This window comes from Primulina huaijiensis, chromosome 9, assembly GCF_012295235.1.
Source record: "Primulina huaijiensis isolate GDHJ02 chromosome 9, ASM1229523v2, whole genome shotgun sequence".
NCBI classification, from domain to species: domain Eukaryota; kingdom Viridiplantae; phylum Streptophyta; class Magnoliopsida; order Lamiales; family Gesneriaceae; genus Primulina; species Primulina huaijiensis.
This window is the reverse complement of record NC_133314.1, coordinates 2,164,034-2,181,323: the sequence shown is the minus strand read 5'-3', so window position 1 is coordinate 2,181,323 and position 17,290 is coordinate 2,164,034. Positions and strand designations below refer to the sequence as shown.

Genomic DNA, 17,290 nt, shown 5'->3' with positions numbered 1-17,290 from the left:
TTTGTATGCATATTAATATGCTGAGTTTTCGATCGTATGTTAATTATGGTTTGCGACTCATTTTTATTTAAAGCTATTTTATATAAATCGCAAAAAGCTTCTGTAAGATTTTCTTATAGATAAATTTTGTGAGACGAATTTTTCTATCCAACCAATTCGTGAAAAAATATTACTTTTTATGTAAAAAAAATATTATTTTTTACTTTGGATATGGATCAGATCGGCTCAAATATGGATCAGTAAAAATGTCTCATAAGATATATACTCTATATGAATTAGGTTAGTGTTGCTTATTGAAATGAAATAAAGAATTTCAAATAACGAATCATAATCATATATAAGTTTCGTCTATCCTACGTCGGAAGAACTTCTCTCTATGTAGGAAATGGTTGTTATATACTCTTTCAATTCCTTCTTATATATTTAGACTTCCGTGTGTTTTCACACAGATTTTAAAATTTATTAAAATGTATTGGAAAAATTTCTCATTTTACTCCAGTTTGAATATTTAAGAAATTAAATCAACAAATTAATTATTAAAAAATCAAATTAAATAGTGGTAGATTTGTAAAAAATAGATAGAAAATAACACTAGATATAAAAATTGGATTATATATTTGAGATGAACGAAAATGAAAATTCACCCTAGATATATGATATGGAAGAAGTATTTGATTGGGGTAATGTCAAAATAGGTTGAAACCACCGCAATCCAATGGTTGGAAATATACGGGGAGAAGTGTAGCATTGAATTTACCTTATATACGTTGTTTCATACTTTATTTGAAATTAATTAAAACATGTTTGAAAATATAATAATACACAGGGATGTAAACGAGCTGAGCTAAGAAGAGCCGAGACAAACAATATTGGGCTCGAGCTCGGCTCATTTAGGAGATATATAGGTTCAAGCTCGATTCAAGTTTTTATCATTATACTGGAATTTGGCTCGTTTGAAAATTACTAAGATCGCGAACAGCTCGTGATTGTTTTGTCAATAGCTCGTTTATCAAGTTTAACGAGCATGACTCAAGCTCGAAAACGCTTGTTTTCGAGCTCGTTAAAAAAGCTCATTTTCGAGCTCATTAAAAAAGCTCGTTTTAGAGTTCATCGAACATTTTTAGCCAAAAAACCAACTAAGAAATGAGAATTTAAGAAGTATGCTTATCATTTTATTGCATTTTAATATCTTGAATTTCACTAAAATAGCAAAGTGAGACAAAAATTAATCGTCTCAGCTTGATAAAAATTGTCAAGATCGAGATCAAACTCGAGCTTGGCTCGATAAACTGAAAGAACGATCTCAAATAATCTTTTTACCGAGCTGACCTCCAAATAACTCACGAGCTGCTTTTTATTGTTTAGTTTTTTAAAATATTTTTTGATTATTTTAGAGATCATGCGATTTTGTGATTTGAAGAAGAGGGTCTTTTTGAAACAAAAAACATGTGAAACATATCTTCCATTACACACAATATCAACGTACTAAGATCTAGACAAGCATCCAGACATGTTGGGATCGAATGAACCATATTTTGAAGTGAAATAATTAAAGGCAAACACAAATTTGTTTAAAATAATAAAGATGAAATTAATTAGAGAGAAAAGAGACATAAAATTATTATTATTTTATAATTAGGGATGTGGACGTTTACAACGGATCTTGAACTCGAGATCTCTTCCTAAAAAAGACCAGACTTATTCCACTTAGACCAATATACGTACAAATTATTAGTTTTAAAAGTAAAAGTATTGTTTTCAATATGTCTCCTTTCAACTATCGTCTCCTCCATTTAGCATCTCTCTCACACACGCGGGCACAAACACACACACATATATACACATATATCTCATAAATTGAATTCAATTTTCAAATATGTGTGGGTCAAAATGGGCTAATGGTCATAAATCGTGGACTACCAATTTTATATTTAATTTAATAATCACAATATTTTTTTTTTTTATGTTTTATACATATAATAAATAAGGTAATCTAATCTTGGTCCATATATAAAACTATTAAATAAAACATAGACAAATGTTTTTTTAATAAAAAAAATCCAGACCAAATTATAAATCCGATCAGTAGCAAGACCAGAATTAAATGCGAAAATTACATTTAAATTAAAAATAATTTATAATATCTCTTGTCCCACATCAAAAATTCGATATTTAAAATGAGTTTATAATAGACTTACAATACACTTTTACAAAAATTTGAGTTAATCATTTTTGTAGAACGAGTACGAATACATAGGAATTGCTATAATGGTTCATTGTGCTATCACACCGACGTGACCCTCAGCCCGAGACTTTGACATATTTTCATCCACTAAAATTATCGAGTAAACTAGATCATACATTAATTAATTTGACCAAATGCATGGGAGCCGTAGTACGAACGCCGCGTATCCCATACGAATTCCAGTTACACAAGGCGCCCACCATACACAGCTCCAGATGACCCAACAGTCCACTCACTCTATGCGCTAAATTTAGACATTAGTGCAACTGATGCGCATAACACGTGAAATCAAAGATTAAATTGTTTTCCTGTGGTCCTCCGGGATCCGAAGTAACTGAGTTGGTGGAGTGAGATATGAATTTTGGGACCAAAATCTCGAGTTTGAATATCATAAAAGTCTTCGTTGTTGTTTTTATTTGGTGTGGTATACGTGTTTTACAAGCTAATACACACAACATAAGCAACTCATCGCGTACTTGAAAGAATGCAGTTTATTTTCACAAAAATTATATATAATCTTCGGCTTCGGAAAATTTGATCATGTGCGATTTTGTTTATCTTGGATTCATTTATTGTAAATGATACATTGATATATAGTTGTATTTATGTATATTAGTGCAGTGCACATGTTTTGCATGTGCATATAATATAAACATTATTATTTGAAATTAAAAGTTATTTTTGTAAATTTGAATTGAATTATAATTTTATGATGAATTGTTCTTGAATGGTTGGGCTCGGAGACAATGTCATTAACATTTGCTTCCATGTTAGCGTCGCAACCAATCCGATTATTAAAAAAATAAATCAAATTTATTTTATCATTTTAAAAAAAATCAATCATACGAAATTATATATAAATACAAAACGAAAAGACAAATAATTAAATCAAGGGAAGAATTTTTTAAAAATATATTAATCATTGATTTATTTATTAGTTTAACTAAATACAAAATGAAAAGCCAAATAATTAAATCAAGGGAAGCAATTTTTTAAAATATATCAATCATTAATTTATTTATTAGTTTGACTAAACGACACCGTTGCAATGATAACGTTTCTTAATGACGCCGTTAGAATCTGAGGCCACCGCCGTGGAAAATGTATACGGTGGCTTATCAAACAACCAACGTCGTCAAATAAACCGTCATCTCCCTCTCTCTGAAAAAAAACTAATAGCACATCACCGCTGTTGAAGACAGAATCAGGTCCTTTTTCACTCTCTCTCTCTCTCTATACGTACACTTTGTATGTATATATTTCAATTATATAAAATTTTAAACATAGACTACATATATGTTTTAACACGTTACGCATAAACTCTCTCTGCTGTTTATCTAGGGTTTGGAAGCGGTGGAGCAACTTCGACCGATCATCGGTAAGCTGCGTTTGTTTGTTTGTTTGTTTTAATCTGGATATTCGATGTGTAATTGCTGTTATTGTAATTAGATGGATTGCTTCGTGTTTTATTTCGTGAAAATATGTGATTATCAGGTGATAGTGCAATTTTTTTTGGATCAGAGATGTTTAGATTGATGCCAAGTGTATGGACTGTGACTTTCAGCTGTTTAGGCACGAATTTTGGATCTATGTTGACCTCTGTGTTGTCGGACTGTTCGTATTTTTAGGTTTTTTTTAACCTGTTTTCTCCGCCAAATATAAAGGCACTTGTGAATTGAGTGTCCAATTTTGTTTGCTACGAGTGTCTAAAGTCTATTGGTTAAGGTATTTATTAGACTTAGACCGTGAATACTCTTGTTCTTTTGTGTGAATGTTGTGAATAATTTTAGCTGCAAAAGAGTTGCGTAGCTGTTCTATTTGATATTCATGAGACTGTGCATGTGTTCGTATTGATAGGTGATCTGGTACTCTGGAATACCTTAATACGAGTAGGTGAGGGCAGTTTGCAAAATTGATTTATGCGACAGGAAGTAGTGCGATGATTCTGATTTAGATGACATCAAACGTTGTTTGTGGGTACTTGCTTTCTTGTGCTAATAAAATTTTTTGTGGGGATTATTTACAGATAATTGTTAAATAATGTACTTCCTGCTGAAATCTGAATGTAGATTGTGTAGTAGTCAGACGGTGAAGGTAATTGCTGATACTAGATGACATTCAGTTTTTAATACTCTATTTGATTGATGAATTGAAACCTTTAATATTGTAGGCTTGTAGAGTGATAATTGCTGTCCAATGATTTAGAAAACAGAAGAATTGATAAATTTTAAATTTTGTTGTTAACATATATGAATTGAGGGATTTCTTGTTGAATCACTAGATGGATGATGCTTTACTGTAACTCTACAATTGCAGGTAACTTAAGTTTTGTTTGTGTACCGTGTGTTCTTTTTGTGAGGTGATTGATGTGAAAGGCCCGTTAACAATAACTTATTGAGTTTTTGGCGTGTGACTGAAGAAGAATGGGGGCAGTTTGTTGTGTTGCAGCTAAGAGTAGAACTATAACGAATGGACCTTCTAGTGAAACTATGCAGAGGCATGCTCGCTATTCACCATCCTGGAGTCTTCGACGTGATAATCGTCGGCGGGTGGCTGGGGAAGAGGCGCCTGCAAATTGGTTACACTGTGGAGATGGTGGAAACAGTCGAATGGATGTGAAATCTGGTACACCTGTCGAAACTGCATTTGCTTCTGATGAGGGCAGTCTGTCGGATAGTTTTCGATCACCTGCTTGGCAAAATCCTGCAGTTTCTGGAGGAAATACTGGGGTTCTAAGGCTTCCATCTTCTGGTAAGTAATGTCGTGGGTCTCTTATGTTGCAATTTTCAGCATTCTATTCAGCAGTGTAGTTGCTTTGTAAATTACCTTATGCTGCAAGATGAAAGTATTAATCTCTCAGGTATGCAAATAATAACAACAATTTAGGAATGACATTAACATTTCCTGATTTCGTTAGTGTTGGATTTGTGTGGGGATTTTCTAAAATCAGGCTGGGAATGAAAGTTTCTACTATCTAACATGGGCGCTGATCATCAAGGGGACTTTAAACTAAATTCCTGGTGAACCTCACTCATGTCGATCATAATGTGAATAGTTTGTATTTCCCATACTTCTGATGGCTTGTAGTATACATGCACACATTGAAAAGTTGGAGAAATTGTCACACAGCATATTAGGATGTATGTTGTATCTGGAGGTTCGAAAATTTTAATATGTCGATGTAGAACTTGAAGTTAAATATTTTAGGATGACATTTTGTTTAAGAGAGTAAAGAGACTGATTTGCATAGGATTTGAGATTAGAGTGCTTGATCCGTTCTCACTTGGTGCCCCCTTTATGCACAGGTATTTTATTGATCAATGAATTAGAGTTTCTTAGATGACACTCTTTTTGAGAAATACAAGTCCATGATGAAGATATTTGTCTTTAGATTGCCTTATTTTACTCGCTTTAGTGAAAAATCTGCCATCAGAATTCTCTGTTTCTCTCAAATTTTGTGGGTTTTGATGATTATGTTGTAAATTTTAGCTCAAGTATTATCCGTTTTCTCTATTGAACATTAGCTCCTCCATTTTGGTAGCATGAGAGTAGAAAAATATTGGGCGTTCAGTTTCATGTTGCTCTTCTCCAGTTCATCATTGTAGTATAACATGGGATTTCCATTTACTTTTATTATATATTTTGATATTTTTCATGGTTTTTGCAGATCAAGCTATCTCATGCGGTTTAGTGGAGGTATGTGGGGAGTATTGATGAAGTTAGTTATTTTGATTTTTAGAAGTTGATACATGCAAACATGCATATGTGGCATGGAATTCCTTTTTTGAAGCTTGACTTGGTTTCTATTGTCCCCCCTGTTACCTGTTCAGGTGAAGGAGCCAACAGAATCCCCATCTATTTCATGTCCATCACCTATAAATCTTTCTCCTGCAGCACCTTCCGTCTCATCTCTTTCTACATCTCCTTTGTCTTCCCAAAGTCACATTGTTCCTCCAAACTCGACTCCTTCCAGATGGCATCGCCGCTCTCCTGGACGCCTGCTATTACATCAAGTATCTGATAGCCGGATCCCAGAATACAAATCATCGGCATTCTCAATTTCAGAAGAGGCATCTTCTTTTATTCCCCCTACTTGGGGTAATGATTCGAACCGGGGTTCTAATGGCGGGTCATCTGACTGTTGGTCAATCCCTGGCTTCTCTGAGCTCCTGACTAATCGGAAAGAAAGGTGGTCTTTTGATAGTGAAACCTCAGGATTCAGTCGAGACAAAAATACTTGTTCTGTTGGGCATTCAGGATCACCTTCTTTGGACCTCCAAACTTGTGGTGTTTGTTCAAAACTTTTAACCGACAGATCTTCATTTCGGTGGAGCAGCCATATATCCTCCAACGAACTAGCTGTTGTTTCTGTATTAACTTGTGGACATGTTTACCATTCTGAATGCCTGGAGAATATGACTCCTGAAATCAACAAATACGACCCAGATTGCCCAGTATGTATTTTTGGGGAGAAACGTGTCATGAAGATGTCTGAAAAGGCATTGAAAGCTGAACTAGATTCAAAGGCTAGAAAGCGTTTGAAAAAACGTGTTGTTGATAGTGAACTCAACAGTAATTTTGTATTTGACCACCATAGAAATAGTGGAGTTGAAGGAAGGGGTCCCAAGATGAGCTCAAGTTCGAGCATGAAGAGCTCACAAGGAAAGCCTTTTCTGAGGCGACCTTTCTCATTCAACTTTAAGGTTGGTCGGTTCATGTCTGAAAATCAATCCACTCGAAAAAAGGGTTTTTTCTGGGGAAGATCGATGTCTGAAAATCATTCCATCAAGAACTGAGCTTCTTCATGGGTTGAGAGCAAGTGTCCATCATCATTTCTGTAAGGAACTAAATATTAAGATTCTAGCATGCGTGTATCACTACTAGAGGCGGACAAAGTTGGGAATCGCCTCTCTACCCAATTTTTTTTATAATCTCATTTCTAGTTGTTTAAATTGGTAGTTTGCCCTTAGAAATCCTTTCCGTTGACCTTCATCCTGTCTCGCCTTCAACAACAGGAATCTTAGGTCCGCCTCTCTGATCAACTGCTACTTTGATGTCTTGTTTTATCATGAAGATTTTATATTCCAGTTGTCATATCTCTGGGTTGCTGTGTTTTTGTAGCCTCGATCTATCCGTTTGATTTCCCTCCATTGTATCGTTATTGGGTCATGCACATGGAGGAGAGACCAGGTAGGGGTCATCACTTAATCTGAGAAGACCATCATAGAATAGCTACTGCAGAAATATACTGTAAAGATTGGGAATACTCAATGAGGTTTCAATTCATTATGTGATAATATTGGAAGAGGGGGAATATTAGTTTCAGAGTGACTTATTTGTTCTGTTGTAATACGAAACTTCTTGTTTACGCTTGAAATGCATGGTTACCATACATATTGAGCTGCATTTAGTTGTCTACAGGCCTACTCAAAACCTGGAAATGGGCCAAGAAAGTTCCTAAAAATATATCACATTGAATATGTGATTGAAACATTATTTATGGTGGTTAATTCCTAGCGCCAACTTTACAGGAACCATGTGATCTACTTGTGTGCAATGACTTGAAACTCTCTTATGGTACTCCAAATCAGGTGATAGCCAAAAAAACATCCACTGTGTAATAGTAAAATCAAAGACTTTACATGAATTATTGCCAAAACGAGGAGGGATTTGCGCGTAAGGGTGAGAGTGTGTATAAAAATGCACTAAACTGATAGAAATCTGCACACCGTAGTGGCACTTGACATTCCCTCTCCTGCACCGACTACACGAACACTTGACCCCTTACCTTCTTGTGATGCCCCAGTTTGTCGTTCTTTTCGAAACACAAGGTCACCGCTTTATACACGTAAGTTCCTCTGTAATTTGATTTTGAACTCATCACCCCCTGAGTTTCCAGAACCTCATACTTTATATCCTTTGTCCGACCACATCTCTTATGCTTCCTTATCACTCTCGTGTAAACATTTGGTGCTAAGTGTTTTCTTCCCATCCCGAGCACAATTTTACCATCAATCTGTTAATCATCAATAATGGCGTATTGGGATGCAAACTAAACTGAATGCTATGGAGGCTAATAATACTTGGACTGTGGTTTCGCTTCCTCATGGTAAGCACTCCATTGGTTGCAAATGGGTTTACAAACTCAAATATAATTCGAAGGGTGAAATTGAATGGCACAAGGCGTGTTTAGTGGCTTAAGGGTATAACCAACAAGAAGGTGTTGATTTCGTTGAAACGTTTTCACCGGTTGCAAAGCTTGTCATTGTGAAGGTTCTTTTATCCTTAGTTGCCATTCAAAAAATGAACTTGGTCCAACTGGATGTCAATAATACATTTCACATGCCGATTAGTTTGAAGACGTCTACATGGACCTCCCTCTTGGTTACAAGTGTTCCAGCATCTCCTCTACTGGTCATGGAAAATTAGTTTGTAAATTACAAAAGTCTATCTATGGACTATGGTACTCCATGTTCTCATCTTATCTCTTGAGCTTGGGTTGGCTCAACCTAAGTCCGATCATTCCTTATTCACTAAAGGATTCTAGGTCACATTTTATCGCATTACTTGTTTACGTTGATGATATTATACTTGTTGGCTCCTTTTATCAAGATGCTGCAGATATGAAATGTGCTCTTCATTTACAGGATTTAGATGTTTTGAAATACTTTCTTAGTCTTGAGATTGATCATTCTACTGATGGCATAGTTATGTCTCAACGTTGTGACACCTTGCAGTTGCTCGAGGACACTGGTTTTCTTGCTTGTAAATCAGTTCGAATTCTCATGGACCCAAAAATACAACTCAATAGCACTGATGGTGAAATTCTTGCAGATGCTTCACAATACAGAAATTGGTAGGCTCTTACATGTCACAATTTCACGTCCAGATATTACGTTTGTTGTACACATATTAAGTCAATTTGTTGCTCATTCACAAACTCCTCACCTCCTCCGCTACCTCACGCGGACTCCAGGTCAAGGGCTGTTTTTTGCTTATTCAACTCCACTCCAACTTAAAGCGTTTCCAGACGTAGATTAGGGCTCTTGTCCTGACTAACGGAGGTCTACTACAGGCTTCTGTGTATTCCTTGGTAATTCCTTAGTCTCTTGGAAATCTAAGAAGCCTAACATTGAATGTTCTTCTACCGATGCGGAATTAGAAAATATTAGCTACTTGTTGATTCTCTGACCATTAAGGTTTCTCAGAACACGATAATTCTCAAGATGAAATTATCTCACAGTACCTTCCAAAAGCATTTTGGTAGCTTAAAACAATTCACTGTAAATAAGAATGAATGAAGATGCATCAGGTAAATTTAATGGGCGGTACATAGATCCAAGGAAACCATTCATTTTAAAGATCAAGTATCTGGTTGCAAGTCATTTCAGCGAAGATATTCCGCAAAGCAGTTGGTATAGAGCACAGCTGGAACGATGATACCACTTAAAGAGTCTCCTTCGTGCTCCTACTCTTTACCAAAATCAGTGTTATAGTGTGCACTTGATTCAAGCTTCTTAGCTTCATTCAGTTTCCTCACAGCCTGAAACATAGAAGCATAGTAATAAACACACTGTACGAATGAATGCAGAACTTATGAATGCAAAATAGTGACCAACACATACTACTACGGGAAGTTTTTCATCTTTCGGAACCCAAACTTCAGGGGATAAAAAACAAGAGAAGCTATAGTTGAGAAAAAGTTGAAATAAATAAAAATCGTAAACTAATGTAAAATGGGAGGATGGGATATTTTAGGAAAAACCAAAAAGCCGTCACAAAAAGCTTAAATAGGTATAGAAATGATGAATTCCACTTGCACGAGAGATTTTTAGTAAATTAAAAAGATATATAATTGCGTACAATTTATTTTCATAATTCAAATTGAGGTGTTTTTACCTTCATGAAATCTTCATGGATGACATAATCGCGCTCTGCACGAATTGCTGACATCCCAGCTTCAGTGCAAATGTTACGAAGATCAGCTCCATTGAAACCCTGGAGCAACAGGTCAATAATATAGCGTATGTTGAAAATATTCAGAAAAAATAGAAAAAAAGATTATATCAGCACATCCTTAGCTTACCTCAGCAAGTTTCACAACAGCCTCATAATCTATTTCTCCATGTTTTGCTATCCCAGCTGCATGGATCTTAAGAATTTCCATTCTCGACTGCTCATTGGGCAATGGTATTTCAATTTCCTATCCAATCGGCCAGGACGAAGAAGTGCAGGGTCCAGAACATCAGGTCTGTTGGTCGCCATTATCATTTTAACCTGCACATGTCATTCAAGAATGTCAATGGTTACCTTTGGTTTTCTCAAGTAGCAATGAAATGAAACCGAATAAACTTGCTTCTAAGGTCAATATCAAACTAAACCTTTCCAAGCTGATCAAACCCATCAAGCTGGTTCAGCAATTCCATAAGCGTCCTTTGAATCTCACGGTCAGCACTTGTCCCTTCACTGAAACGACGCCCACCAATGGCATCAATCTCATCCATAAAAATAATGCATGGCTACATATGAAGGAAGTGATCATCTTTTACGTGGATCAAATTTGGTTAATCAAACTCCTAAATAAAAGCCAAAAGTCGGAACTGAATCAAATCTTCACCTGATGTTCACGGGCATAACCAAACATTTCCCTAATCAATCTTGCACTCTCACCAATATACTTGTCAATTATTGCACTTGATACAACCTGAATAAGTACAACTTTATGATTTCAAATTTCCAAGATAACAAAAGGTTGAAGATAAGCAAAGTATGATTGTATGAAAGAACACTATGTTCTCACCTTTAAGAAATTAGCATCTATGTTGCTAGCAATCGCTCTGGCCAACAATGTCTTTCCAGTTCCAGGAGGTCCATACAGAAGTACACCCTGAAAATATCTATGTGATTGGCGAACTCAAAAACCAAATAAACATGAAACTCATCCACAGTGTGACAACAAATAGTTACCTTGGGAGGTTTAATGCCAACCCTTAGGAATAGTTCAGGGTTCATTAAAGGTAATTCTATAGATTCTCTTAGTTCTCGGATTTGATCTGAAAGACCACCCACAGCAGAATAACTCACATTTCCAGGATCTTCATGAAGCATATTATATACAACTGGATCAACCTGAGTCACACAAAGTTGAGTTGACTAATCAACCTGAAACATAGCCAGCAGCCAGCCAAAACCAAGAACTTGTATATAGCACATCCATGTACCTCACGAGGAAGCGCTCGCATGATTGTGAGTGTGGTCATATCAAGAACAACCCTTGTGCCTGCTGTAAGTTTCTCTTTATCAACCTTATTGCGGCAGCCCACCACATACCTTGGTCCGCTGCTGGCTTTCACAATCACTGAACGGATAACAAACAATGTCTATGAGCAGTCCAAATAAGAAAATAACGAAAAAAAGCCCAAAAAATCCTGATAAATGAAAAGAATCGGTTAAAGTCAGGAGCAAACTGTGATATAAGAACCATTTGTAATTATTATCAAAGTACCAACAAATGGGTGAAAACGTCAAAAAGATGGAACTGTATTGTGCTGTCACAATAAAATTCAAAAGCGACAACCATTTCCAAAAATTAGAATAAAAGAAAGAGACCCCATACAGCGTTCATTGTCCAAAGGCCTCAGAACTTCGCCTATGATCTGCCCGACACTCTGGAGTGACTTCAAATCATCTTCTGTTTTAGCATATTCCTTCTTTGTCGATCTCAAATTCTCCCGTACTACAGTAATGACAACAGTCATTTTGTCACTGTTTTTTGTAAACAATCTTCAATAAAAAACACTTAATAAGATAAAGCAAAAACTTGCAAAGCTAGTCGTCTGATCTATCATAAGTAATGAAGTACTACTCTCATAAATTGAGAGCTATGAAACTCGATCTGTATGAAGCACCGAATATATACAGATGGGATCAACACTCCTACCACCCAAAGCCAACCAGTCTCATCAACAAGTGAATATGACATTTTAATCTAGTAATTACAAAGCTTGCTCCTGGAAATCCAAGGAAGTAGTTGGCCACACTAGTAAAAAAAATCTCAATGCAGGTAGAGATTACACAAATGAACTACTATTACAGACCCAATTATATCTAAGTTTCATGACTAATGAGTGAGAAACCTCAATCTAGCTCAGCAGCAACATATAACCAGATTCCATAACAAGTATAAAACGTAAAATCTTAAACCTCAAACCAGTAAATTCACGATTTCAAAATAAAAACCCTCAAACGCACTGAACTGAATGTAGCTAGATTCATGTTATTGAAAATAAACCATAACACCACAACATTAGATTGAAGGAAGACTCTTTTAAATAAAAATATATATATTAAACAAACGCCTCTCAACAATTTCATAATAGCACAATACCAAATAAATCAATAAAAAATCAGCTCTACCCGAACGAAATGATGTTAAATTACTAAAAAACGTAGCAAATTAGGTTTTAAGAGAGAAAAACCGGATCGAACGCGGCCTTCGAGTTCTTTATGATGAAGAAGCTTTTTCCGGTAATCCGCTATCGCCGATTTACGGCGGCCTCCGTCGTCGCTCTCACTTGCCATAGCCGCTCTCTTCTTTCTTCCTGTTAAGGTAAACAAACTTTGTCTCCTGAGGTGACCGGATGATTCAGCTTGCTGTGCACGTAAAGGTCCTGTTTTGAATTATTGAGATTTGGGCCTACTTCAGACTAAGCCTATTATAAGGCCCAATTTAAAAAATTGGACTTGACCCTCTAAATAAGAGTAATATCCTACATGGGCCTTAGATCGACCAAGATAACCCAAATACCGACTAGACATGCACAAAGTAACAAAAGCAATCTTGTTAAATCTAATTAATGAGCATCACATATATAATGTCACGAATATGTGTGGCAATATTGGTCGTGTAAGTGGACTTATTTTGTATTTTGATCTAAGTAGTCCAAGTTTGATTTTAATACAGTAATTTTGATGTTTTATAATTCTTATTTCACCAGTATTGAAATAACATTAGATATTGTCGATATATAATGAGATAATTCACGTTATGACGACGTTCTATTAATAGTCGTGTAAAGTTTATATGGATTAAAAAATGCGGATCCATATATTTTTACAAGTGAATTTATTTTGATGGATCTAAAAATGTATATGATCAATGACATGTTTAATTTGATATAATTTGAACTAAAGAATCCATGAAAGGATGAGAGGAGAATGAAGAGGTGATCCTTGACTAGTCATTCCTCCAACCTTCCAATATTTGTTACCAAAAATAGGCACCAAAAAGCTCAAACTAAGCCTCCCTCCACCCCACAATCATCCGACAACATTGGATATCACAAAATGAGTTCGAATTGAACATTAATTTCTTCAAAAAAAAAAAAGACATTAAAAAAATAATAACAAAAAAAGATTCAGAATCAACACAATGCCTATATCTTTCTCCCACATTCTTCCATAGTCATCCGTTAGAAAATTTCATCCTCCCAGGAGGGCAGCTGCAGATATGGAAAACACATATCCACGGCGGTGTATCGTCTATCTCCGCCACCCGCCACTGTCTTCCGCCGTGGCAATCCTCCTGGTTCTTTCAACCTTCGTGTCAAACGGTTTCGTCTCAACTCACGCTGCAAGAATCAACGCCCCTGCAAAATCAGACTCGTTCACCCCACCGGATAATTACCTCCTCGACTGCGGCAGCTCCGCCGCCACAACCCTTCCCGGGAAACGCGTTTTCCTCGGGGATCAAGAAACCAGCAACTACTTATCCTACAATGGCCTCGATGTCCAAGTTTCCGCACCCGCCACAGCTTTTCCCGCTGCCCCATCACCGATTTACCTCTCCGCCAAAGTTTTCGAGACCGAAGCTACCTACACTTTCCATGTCTCACGGCCCGGCTGGCATTGGGTCCGGCTCCACTTCGCTCCCGTCCCGAACAACGAAAAGGACCTGCAAAACGCAAAATTCCAAGTAAAAACCAGCAACAACCTCGTACTGATCCACGAATTCAAGCTCCCCGAAAATCAAATGTGGGAATTCAGAGAATTCCTCGTCAACGTAACCACGGAACGGTTCTCTCTAACCTTCGAGCCATCTCAAGGCGGCTTGGCTTACATCAACGCCATAGAGTTCATTTCAGCGCCGGATATTTTGCTCGGCGATGTGGCCACCGCCATATCTCCAAAGGGCGATTACTCGGGGCTTATGAAAAACGCATATCAAACGGTGTATCGACTCAATGTCGGCGGCCCCATGATCACTGCTCAAAACGACACATTAGGAAGAACGTGGGACTCGGATGAGCCGTACCTGGAGCCGAAAGTCGTGGGGAGCGACGTATCTGTGGACCCGAGCGTGATAACGTATCCTGATGGTGAGTCACCGCTGATTGCGCCGCCTGTGGTTTACGCCACCGCGACCCAAATGGCCGACGCCAATGTTCAGGTGAGTGAAGCTGATTTTCTTGCGAGAACAAATTTTTCTCTTTAAATAGTTAGAAAAATATTTCAATCCACCTTTCAAGAAATAACATATTTTAGTAAAATTCAATATATTCGATTATCAAATATGGTAAAATAATTTATGGCAGGTGCAGAAAAGTTGAATCAGATATGAGTTTAACGATGATGTTGAGAAATTTAAAATTGGTAAAAATTCATTTTTGAGAAAATTATTCATTTGGGAATGAAGAATAAATTTTAGAAACCAGTACTAAACATTACATTAGTTTTCTTGCATCTAACAAAAATTTCATATCCAGGTTCCTAATTTCAACATCACATGGAAAATGAGCGTTGATACTTCGTTCCAATATCTCGTTCGATTACACTTTGCAGACATAGTGAGCAAATCTCCAAATGACCTATACTTTAATGTGTATATCAACGGTAAGCCGATTATCACGGGGCTCGATTTATCCACCGAAGCAGGCGGATTAACAGCAGCCTATTATGTCGATTTTGTCTTGAACTCATCCATGGTCACGGGTTTCGACCCATTGACAGTTCAAGTAGGCCCGATGGGGGAAAACGCCGGTACCAAAAACGCCCTTCTCAATGGCCTAGAGATCTTGAAGATGAACAATTCTGTTGGAAGTCTTGATGGAGAATTTGGTGTCAATGGGGAGAAGGCAGATGGTAATAGCCAAGTTAAAGGCACGGTGGCAGCCGTTGGATTTGCCATGATGTTTGGTGCGTTCGTTGGATTGGGTGCAATGGCTGTGAAATGGCAAAAAAGACCTCAAGATTGGCAGAAAAGGAACAGTTTCTCCTCTTGGTTGCTACCAGTTCATGCAGGGGATACAAGCTTTATGTCGAGCAGCAAGACTTCTTTAGGGTCTCGAAAAAGCCAGTTCTTTTCGTCTACTACTGGTTTAGGCAGGTACTTCTCATTCTATGAGTTGCAAGAAGCCACCAAGAATTGGGATCCCAGCGCAATTATAGGCGTTGGAGGATTCGGGAACGTTTATCTTGGAGTGATCGACGATCGCACAAAAGTAGCCGTGAAACGAGGCAACCCACAATCGGAGCAAGGGCTCAACGAGTTCCAGACTGAGATTCAGATGCTTTCGAAACTAAGGCATCGTCATCTGGTCTCGTTGATTGGTTATTGTGACGAAAACTCGGAGATGATTCTCGTGTACGAGTTCATGTCGAATGGACCATTCAGAGACCACCTGTACGGTAAGAACTTGCCCCCTATATCGTGGAAACAGAGGCTCGAAATCTGTATTGGGGCAGCTAGGGGGCTACATTACCTTCACACTGGTGCCGCACAAGGGATCATTCACCGCGATGTGAAAACTACCAATATTTTGTTAGACGACAACTTCATCGCCAAGATGGCTGATTTCGGGCTGTCCAAGGACGTGAACACTGAGCAAACACACGTCAGCACGGCGGTGAAGGGTAGCTTCGGGTACTTGGACCCTGAGTACTTCCGGAAGCAGCAACTTACGGATAAATCAGATGTGTACTCATTCGGTGTCGTCCTTTTGGAAGCTTTGTGCACACGTCCCGCCATCGACCCTGCCTTACCAAGAGAGCAAGTGAACTTGGCAGAGTGGGCAATGCAGTGGAAGAGAAAAGGGCTATTAGAGAAGATCATCGATCCAACATTGGTGGGTCATATCAATCCCGAGTCAATGAATAAACTTGCTGAGGCAGCCGAGAAATGTTTGGCCGAATACGGGGTCGACAGGCCTACTATGGGGGATGTGCTGTGGAATCTGGAGTACGCTTTGCAGCTGCAAGAAAACTGGTCACAGGGTAACAATGGCGAAGAAAATAGGGTGTTTTCGAGCCCGCCTTCTCCTCCTATCGTCATGCCTACTCCTCCAGCTGTTCCTGCCTCGGATAATAAGCCAATTTCTACACTGGAGGGTGGAAAAAGCTCTGCTGAAGTTCAAGTCATCGAGGAACATTCCGGAACTGCAATGTTTGCCCAATTTGCTGCACTCAATGGCCGTTAAATCACTTGTTCAAACGACGGATTGCAAAAAAAAATGGTTTGATGCAAAAATTGTTTAGAACCAATAATCTTGCATCATCCATTTGTGTTCCATAAGCACACATCTTTGTTTTGGTGTATGTATCACCACTGTATGTAATATGTACCAAAAATTATAGTATAATTGTTTGAATGTCTACATAAAAGAATAAAAGATCAAACGATTGTAAACACGAATTTCATTTGTCATAATTGTTGATTTACTTTAATTGGTTTACTGAAAAAATCTTGGTAATTATTAATGGAGTGTTGGCAACAAACAACTTATTTCAAGAACAAAAAAACCTATTGAATTTATAGATTTCTGAGAAAATTAAGGAAAATTAGAGTGAATAGTTTTTGAAAACATTAATGAAAAACTATAAGTCAGAAGTGATTATTGTTTGATAAACAAACTATTCAAATACTAACTTTTTATCAGAATTATTCTTATAAAAATAGAATCAACATCCTACTAGTTTTGCAAGAGCTTATGTAAGTGCTTCTCAGGCTCTACGTACAATTTCCAAACATTACATTTGCTAGAAGGTTGG

General features: G+C 37.4%; 2 protein-coding genes and 1 pseudogene across 9 annotated transcripts; 2 read left to right on the top strand and 1 right to left on the bottom strand.

Moving 5' to 3' along the window:
• Nucleotides 1-3,435: 3,435 nt before the first annotated feature.
• On the top strand, nt 3,436-7,651 carry LOC140984821 (uncharacterized). Of its 8 annotated transcripts, XM_073452465.1 has the most exons (6): nt 3,452-3,623; nt 4,103-4,138; nt 4,272-4,339; nt 4,562-4,996; nt 5,913-5,941; nt 6,076-7,651. In XM_073452465.1, exons 4-6 carry the CDS (start codon nt 4,669-4,671, stop codon nt 7,039-7,041), a joined length of 1,323 nt encoding a protein of 440 aa, XP_073308566.1. In that variant the 5' UTR covers nt 3,452-3,623; nt 4,103-4,138; nt 4,272-4,339; nt 4,562-4,668; the 3' UTR covers nt 7,042-7,651. The 8 variants fall into 8 exon arrangements, 7 of the variants coding, with proteins under 7 accessions (XP_073308564.1, XP_073308566.1, XP_073308565.1 ...); XM_073452464.1 differs by lacking the exon at nt 4,103-4,138; XM_073452468.1 differs by lacking the exon at nt 4,272-4,339 and having other exon boundaries at nt 4,103-4,222.
• Nucleotides 7,652-9,463: 1,812 nt separating this feature from the next.
• LOC140984822 (26S proteasome regulatory subunit S10B homolog B-like) lies at nt 9,464-12,899 on the bottom strand (annotated as a pseudogene).
• Nucleotides 12,900-13,628: 729 nt separating this feature from the next.
• LOC140984820 (probable receptor-like protein kinase At2g21480) lies at nt 13,629-16,928 on the top strand. The gene is made up of 2 exons (XM_073452461.1): nt 13,629-14,693; nt 15,010-16,928. Exons 1-2 carry the CDS (start codon nt 13,755-13,757, stop codon nt 16,717-16,719), a joined length of 2,649 nt encoding a protein of 882 aa, XP_073308562.1. The 5' UTR covers nt 13,629-13,754; the 3' UTR covers nt 16,720-16,928.
• Nucleotides 16,929-17,290: the final 362 nt, after the last annotated feature.